Source organism: Malania oleifera, chromosome 5 (genome assembly GCF_029873635.1).
Source record: "Malania oleifera isolate guangnan ecotype guangnan chromosome 5, ASM2987363v1, whole genome shotgun sequence".
Taxonomy (NCBI): domain Eukaryota; kingdom Viridiplantae; phylum Streptophyta; class Magnoliopsida; order Santalales; family Ximeniaceae; genus Malania; species Malania oleifera.
Genome location: NC_080421.1, coordinates 107,226,840 through 107,234,905, shown reverse-complemented (window position 1 = coordinate 107,234,905; position 8,066 = coordinate 107,226,840). Strand labels below are relative to the sequence as shown.

At 34.6% G+C, this 8,066-nt stretch overlaps 1 protein-coding gene across 1 annotated transcript; it reads left to right on the top strand.

The window, feature by feature from the left end:
* The first annotated feature begins 1,183 nt into the window (after positions 1 to 1,183).
* LOC131156767 (ribosomal RNA small subunit methyltransferase) lies at positions 1,184 to 7,848 on the top strand. Its single transcript, XM_058110696.1, has 2 exons — positions 1,184 to 1,677; positions 6,962 to 7,848. The coding sequence occupies exons 1-2, from the start codon at positions 1,369 to 1,371 to the stop codon at positions 7,700 to 7,702; spliced, it is 1,050 nt and encodes a 349-aa protein (XP_057966679.1). The 5' UTR covers positions 1,184 to 1,368; the 3' UTR covers positions 7,703 to 7,848.
* The last annotated feature ends 218 nt before the right edge of the window (positions 7,849 to 8,066 follow it).

Genomic DNA, 8,066 nt, shown 5'->3' with positions numbered 1-8,066 from the left:
TCCATGTATGGTAGTTTGTTTCAGTGAGAGGTGTTGTAATGAGAGCAACACCAGGACTATCTCCATGATGCAAAAAATAAGGATTGATGAAATCATCCACAGTTGATGAATTTGAGGAAGTAGTGGATGAAGAAGAATTGGTGGAAGCCATGAAAACTTCAGGAAGAAAATAAAATGCGGAAGAACTTCAGAACAACTCTAATACCATATTAAAATTGTAAAAGAATTTCAAATTCTGTATATTATCTAAAGAGTGAATTTACAATTGTATATATACAAAATTTCAGCAACTAAATTAACAATCAGAGAATAAAATAACAACGTGGATAATAGAGTTTAAACAAACTGTAATTGCCTATTGCTGGCTCTGTTCTGTTCTAATTTAACTAATTAATGCTGATACTAGAGAAAATAATTTTCTGTTGTTGATGCATTCGATAGAGAACTAAAGGATGGAGAACTGAGAAATTGCTGCTGTGCATTGCAGGAGATGAGATATGTTATGACATTGGGATGAAGAGCTGGAAAGCTACTGCATGATAGCTGCTGCTGCTGTGATACAATATCTGTTAATAAATTTAAAACACTAGACACTGAATAGTTTAAAGTTATTTAGGGTCCGTTTATATAAGAATTTTGTCTAAGGAAAAAAGTACAAAAAATAAAACTATTTTCTATCATATTTTCTTTCTATATTGAGTATTATTAAAAATAAAACTTTATTGTCTATCATATTTTCTTTCTATATTTAGTATTATTAAAAATAAAACTTTATTGTAATATGATTAAAAATTCAGAATAATTTAATACTAATGATAAAATCAAAATTTTATTAATTAATTTGTTGACATAAAAAAAATATAAATGTATATATTTTAATTTTAATTAATCAAACTAAATTTAATTATGATAGATTATTATTTAAAATTTAACTTTTTCTTCAACAAATTATTCAATTCCATAAGTCATCCTTAATTTTTTTCAGTATTATAAAATTATCAATGCATTAATTGTATTTTTAAAACATACGTATATATTTTAGTCATTTTAAATACTTTTAGATATTTTAAAGTTTTTCTTACCAAACACTGAAAGCCGATTTTTTTTTTTTTAACAATTTATTTTTTTTGGGAGAGTTAAATATTTTTAAAATAATATCAAAGAGTTCATTTTTATCAGTTCATTTTTAAAATATTTATTAATTATGAAATAGACATGGAATGGACAAGCAATATCTATACTTTTACAATTTTTTTTTTTTTTCATTCAATTCAAATTTAAATTTAGAAACAAGACTATTAAACCCTAAAGTGGTCTTTCTGCCTCTCTCAAAACGGCCACCGCAGCGTGTTGTACCACACTTCAACAATGGCAGGAGGCAAGATGAGGAAGGAGAAGCCTTCGCGTGCGGCTTCACACCAATTCCAGGGAGGCATACCCTTTCACAAGTCCAAAGGACAACACATCCTCAAAAACCCTGCTTTGGTTGATTCCATAGTCCAGAAATCAGGGATCAAGAGCACTGATGTGATTCTGGAGATAGGCCCAGGTACAGGAAATCTCACCAAGAAGCTTTTGGAAGCTGGGAAGATGGTAATTGCCATAGAGGTGGATCCTCGTATGGTTCTCGAACTTCAGCGTAGGTTTCAAGGGACTCCGTTCTCCAACCGCTTGAAGGTATGTGTTAATAAGTTCTCTTGTTAAGTTGGTTTTATCTATATTTTCTTGAGAAAATTTTTATATTTACTGGAAATGTTTTTTCTTTTTTCGAGTAATAATTAAATTTTAGCTGTAGGATAATATTTTAGTAGCCGTAAGACCTTTTCCCTGTCAAGCTTACTGAGGTACCGAACAAGGCAACTTGTTTTGGTGGAGAAAAACTCTGAAAGTATTTTTTAGCTATTTTTAATTTTGAATTTATGTTGCAGGTATTTTAACGAGATGCTTGATGAATACTTTTTTTTTTTTGTTAAAAAAATTATTAGAAGAGAAAATAATGTACATCAGATTTAAAAAGAGTAAAAAAAAAAACTAGAGAATAAGAAATCCTCCCTTTACAGCGATAACAAAAATTACAACAAAAGATCATCATAATCTGAAAGCCAATCAATGAAGCAGAGCCAACAAGTCCAGCTGCAAGCCTTCCAAAGAAACTGACGAAAAAAAGCCATTAGCCAACATGGTGACGCCCATAGTGATGCAAGATGAACCACTCTACTCCAAACCAAATTATTAGCAGCACCCACTCCTTTGAAAGCTATGGCATTCCTCTCCAACCAAACACACCAAATTACAGCCATAATAGTGCATGAGCACAAGGCTTTCCTATCCTTCCTTTTCCCAAAAGGTCTAAATGTGATGGTGCAAAAAGCCTTCAAGGTGGAGGGGCAAATATAGTCTTCACCACATACACCAAATAATTTATTCCAGACAGACCAAGACCAAGTAAAGGGGCAATGAAAAAACAGGTGTGAGCAAGTCTCCCCACTTCTTATACAATGGACACAAGCATCTGGTGATTAGGCCTTAGTAGGCCTTCTCTTCTGAAACACATCTTTCGTAATCATTCTATCAAGAGTGCTGTACAAATAAAAGGTTTTATTTTTGAGGGAGCTTTAGCTTTCCAGATCAAAGAGTATAAACCAAAAGATCTGCATTTGTGGTGCAAGTCAAATAGGAGAAAAAGGATTTACAAGAGAAATCTCCAGAGGGATCTAAATTCCAAAAGCGAACTGGTTAAAAGAGCCAACACATCAGTCTCTCTATCATTAAGATTTCTCCCGAAATGTAAATTTCAAGAGAGATTATTCCCTTTGCAAAAGAGAAAAAAATCAGAAATAGGGGTATGATGAAGAATAAGCGGAGGTTTGTGTCTTTTTGACCAACCTCAGAGGAGGTCATTAAGTTGGAATCCCATTCTAACTAAGGATTCTTGTGGTTCCGGAGGATCCAGCTACAAGAGAACCAGTGTTTTTTTGCCTTATTTTATATAAACACACGTGTGAGTGATTGTGTGTTTGTATATACTACATACTACAGTCAATCTCAAATGATGCTAAGTAATATATATTGGGAGGACGAGAATCGTCTACACTTTTATATTTATTGCTGGAAAGAAAAAAAAATCTGAATGAAGTGAATTGAATCTCTTTGCGTTTTCTTGTTTTGGAAGTAGAAACATGTGTGCTACTAGTTTGGGAGTTATTTACTTGGTTAATTAATAATTTAATGGAAAAAACATATAGAGAGATAATAAGCTTTAAAAGAATCTTTATGGATTAAGAAAAGACTTAGGGTAGGGTTCCTAGGCATCTGTGGGAGGAGGGCTTTAGTAGAAATTTTAGAATCACTTTCCCAACTTCCATTTTGTTATATTTCAAGGAGCCCTTAGATTAATGATTGTCTTTGGTCCATAGTTTTTGTGTGTAGGGGAATTACCTGTTCAGATTGGATTTACCTGACTTCAAGATGTTTGTCAAGCTGGTAATTTATTGGCTGATTGGAGGCCAGTGTCAGGACCTGCTGCTTAGTATTGCTATTTAATTTATGAGTATTTTGAAGCTTTATAGCCTTAGATAAAAAGAAAACATGTAATTGGGATCTCTTAGGATGAAAAGTCTCTTTGTAGTTTGTTTATGCTTTGGCTCCTCCCTATTTGGAAGGAGAGAATATTTGATATGGCATGTTTACAGACACTATAAATAGTACTATTACTTGCTAGGCGAGAGGAAAGAGTGCAGAAATACACTGGTGGTGATTTGCAGCATAAGAGAATACTGTTAGATACCCATAGAATATCCAATTTTTTTTTATTTTTTGAGCTTTTAGGTGCTGTTTGGAACACTGATATTTTGTTGCATCTAACACCAGCGCCTATTTGGCAGCTGTGAGACAAAATGCTAAATTATTTAAATTGACTTCGCAGGCCATTGTTCCTACTATTTATCTTCTTCTTTCAAAGCAACAGATGTCTATTATCTACTTAAATTTCATAAATTTGGAAACCAATTCCATGAAATATCAATTGCCAATTGAACCCTAAGAATTGCATGAGCGTAGCATATTCCAAATTTGATGTTCTCAATTCAAATCTGGCATCAATTTGAATCCTGGATTTTCAAATTTATGTTCTTTTCATTGATTCTTTCTTAACTTGCATTGATTTTTCTGAAGATATCATTTCAATTGGAATTTGGTTATTTGCCATGTATGAGGATTTCTATTAAGCATCCATGGCTGAATGGTTAAAGCACCTAACTTATAACTGGTGAATTTATAGGTTCAATTCTTACTTGATGCATGCCAATCGGATCCTCCATTCTGATAAGTCTATTGGAATTGGCTCTGTATAGTGTATCAATGGGATGTCATCATCCATACAAAACGCATTGCTGTGGCATATTCATACCATGACATTTGAGCACAAAGAACTACCATTCTTATTGATGTTAAGTTTTTAATTTAAAATTTATTAATTTATAAAATAAAAATTATTATGTGGCAAAAAAATTGTCTTTACTAGGTCTGCTTGGTTGCTTTAGGTTTTCTTTGTGACCAAGAATTAAAAGCAGCCAAGGAGATCTTGTCTTTCTTTGTTTCTTTATTTAACAGATATCCAAGTGGACATGTTGCTGCAGTTCATCAGTTAGACTCTGTTGCTGAGCTGCAACAACTCTGAAATATTTGCAAATAGACGAGAAAAAAAACTTGGAATTTAAGCCTGTATACAGGAGAGTATGTATTCACTTGAAAAATATGATGCAGCTTAATTTTGTTGTGGTGTGTATGTCATTATCCTTGAAATTATTTAAATATACTTTGCTAGCTTTTGAAGACCCATAGCATCTTATTGGGCTGGATTATGTCTTGATTCTCCCCCCCCCCCCCCCACCCCAAAAAAATGCTTCATTATCTAGAAAATTTAGAATGAAGAATATTCTTATTCCATACTCTATTGTATAAGCAGCCACCTTCTTCAATTTGATGTATCTGTCTTTTTAATTTTTGGATGGTTGATTCACAAATAATCATTAAACCTCCTTTGCTAAGTTAGCTTTTGGATAGAGAAAAAAGAAATCTAGTTAGAGTTTACATCATGTTTGGTTTGTGGAATGGAATGCGGTAGGAAAGGAATGAAATGAAAATTTGAATGAGAAGCATGATGAGGTCAAGTGATAAATTTGGGTCTATTCTTCCTAATTCCATTCCATTCTTACGCACCAAAGGTGCAATTGAAGTTTGTATATTGGGGATATATTTTATTTGCTATAAAAGAAGCCTGAACTTTTACAGAATATACCCATTTTGATCTATGGAGCTTGAAGTAGAATTTATTTTTTTTCGTAATTTTTTTTTAAGAATTATCTCCCCATCAAATAAAGCAGAGCAATGATGGCTTTTGTTTCTTTATGCTTGTGGAGAGATTTATTTTCCTGTTATTACTACTACATAGTTCTGATACCAGCACTTGTTTGTGGGTTGATATTTACTTAAGACAACATTATATGGAAGGACAATAATTCATCTGTTTATAAGGGCTCCTTGCGAAATTGTTTTTGTCTTCTATAGAGTCCAACAAGTTTGGAATTGTCTTTTGGCTAATGCTGTTTAGAAAGACCTGCATCAGAGTATTTTTTCAAGAGGAAAAGTTTGTCAATGCCAAATTTGTCAATTGCTCTGGGCTACACCATGGGAGATAGCCTAGCTCCCATTCCATACCCCTTTTCACACCTCCCATGATTCGACTAGAGACCTGCAATGTGGAAATGTCAAGCTTTAATCACTAGGATATTTCCTAGGAGATTTATCGTGATTTTGGCGTTCAACTCATGCAAGTTCAGGTAGATACTATAAGATAATAATTTTTATCGGATTTCTTTCAGCCTTTGTCTTGGGTAGATTGGGTATTCTAGATTTCTGTCTTAAGGTCTAGGCCTTTGTTTGGGTTGCCATATCAGCATATTCAACCCCAAGAATCTCTTGCAGGTTAGAAGACCTAACAACATTATTTCTTGTGATTGTACTTATCTATTCATTTTTTAAAATGTTGTTTTTTGAGAATTTGAGAAAAAGTGTTATTGTATTTGTGAGACTTTATGTTTTTTTCTTTCGCTGCCCAATTGCGTCAAGTGTAATTGGAATAAGTTATTAGGGTCTTTGAAGAGCATTGGGCTTGTTTTGGTACATGGGAGGCTCTTTTAATAATTTTATTTAGGGTTTTAGTAGGGAGAGGGTGGCCAAGTGGTTACAGAGGTGGTGTGTGTGTGTGTGCTTTTTTTTTTTGGTGGTACTTTGGTGTAGTTGCTTGCGAGGAATGTTGATTTGGGTAGGTTTAAGAAGGGAGGTGGGGTTGGGAATTGATTTTGTATGTGCCGAATGAGGATGTTCAATATGATTTTTATGTGTGGTTTTTACCCCCATTAACTTGTTGCTCTTTTATCCTTTCATGAGATCTGGAATGAGATTTCCATGTTAAGTGATACTATTATTGAACTGATCCTTGCTCGGCACATACAAAATCAATTCCCAACCCCACCTCCCTTCTTAAACCTACCCAATCAACATTCCTCGCAAGCAACTACACCAAAGTACCACAAAAAAAAAAAAAAAGGCGCACACACAGCAGCTTGAACCTGGAGGTCCTCCACTCCTCCCAATTCATTTCTTGAAGAATTGCCATTAATTGACATTTTGAGCATGAGCTTAGCATTTGCAATCTAAAATGGACCGCAGCAGTTACATTGGGATCCCAATGCTTTGTTGGGGTATATAAACATCCATGAACTAATGAACTATTATAAAATGCAACATTAAACTTTTCAGAACAAAATATAGCTGCTTATGATTCTGTTTCTATGCTTGCATTAGTAAGCTATTCTTGGAGCTGAAATGCATACTCCATTTCCATCCCTGCTGGGGGTTCATTGGGGGCTAATTACTTTTTGTGTGCTGATGTTTACAGGTTATCCAAGGAGATGTGCTCAAGTGTGACATTCCCTATTTTGATATTTGTGTAGCAAATATACCTTATCAGATCTCTTCTCCTCTCACATTCAGGCTACTGTCGCACCGGCCTTTCTTCAGGTGTGCAGTTATAATGTTCCAGAGGGAATTTGCAATGAGACTGGTTGCGCAGCCTGGTGACAATCTTTATTCTCGTCTTTCTGTGAATGCCCAATTTTTGGCTCGAGTCTCACATCTCCTCAAGGTAGGACGGAACAATTTCCGACCTCCACCTAAAGTAGATTCCTCTGTTGTTCGAATTGAGCCAAGAAGAACATTGCCCCCTGTGAACTTGAAGGAATGGAATGGATTACTACAACTTTGCTTCAGTCGGAAGAACAAAACCCTTGGGGCTATTTTTCGGCAGAAAAATGTGCTCTCCATGCTAGAGAAGAACTACAAGACAGTGCGGGCACTACAGTTGTCTAATAAAGGTTCAATGGACAACACAGAGATGGAAATTGATGTATCAGTTTTAAGCAACTCCCTTGAGGAACTGAACATGGAGATGGATGATGGCAATGATGATGAAATGGAGACGGAGGATGATGCATCGGCTGGGGGTTCTGATTTTAAAGATAAGGTTTTGGGCGTGTTGAAGGAGAGAGATTTTGGACTTCAGAGGTCTTCAAAGCTCGGACAAGAGGATTTCTTGTATCTGCTGTCTTTGTTCAACAAGGCTGGCATTCACTTTGCTTGATCTGAAAGATCATTGTACTTTTTTTTTTTTTTTTGTTAGAGATATATATATATATATATATACGTTTTTTGTTTTCCTCATTCTTTTGTGATTTTTGAGGGGCTCTATCCCTAAAAAGTAATTTTGAAATGATCAGTTTCTTTATCTTTGAATTGGGTCATGTGGAGTACAGATATGGATCCAGTGCTCTTCTGCCGCTAGTTATATAATGACTCATACTTCAAAAAATTTACATGACTAATACTTCAATAAATTAACTAATTTTGTGTTTCTTTTAATAGGGCGCTCTGTCTCTCTTCCTCTTTCTCACGTGTGTTCATTGATGTGGTGCATGAAAAAGGCTAGGTAGATGAATTGTCAAACA

Excerpts from the sequence above, each read along its gene's own strand:
- LOC131156767 (XM_058110696.1), top strand. The coding sequence starts at position 1,369 with ATGGCAGGAGGCAAGATGAGGAAGGAGAAGCCTTCGCGTGCGGCTTCA. Across the intron at positions 1,678-6,961 it reads CGTTCTCCAACCGCTTGAAG|GTTATCCAAGGAGATGTGCT; the intron begins GTATGTGTTAAT and ends TGATGTTTACAG.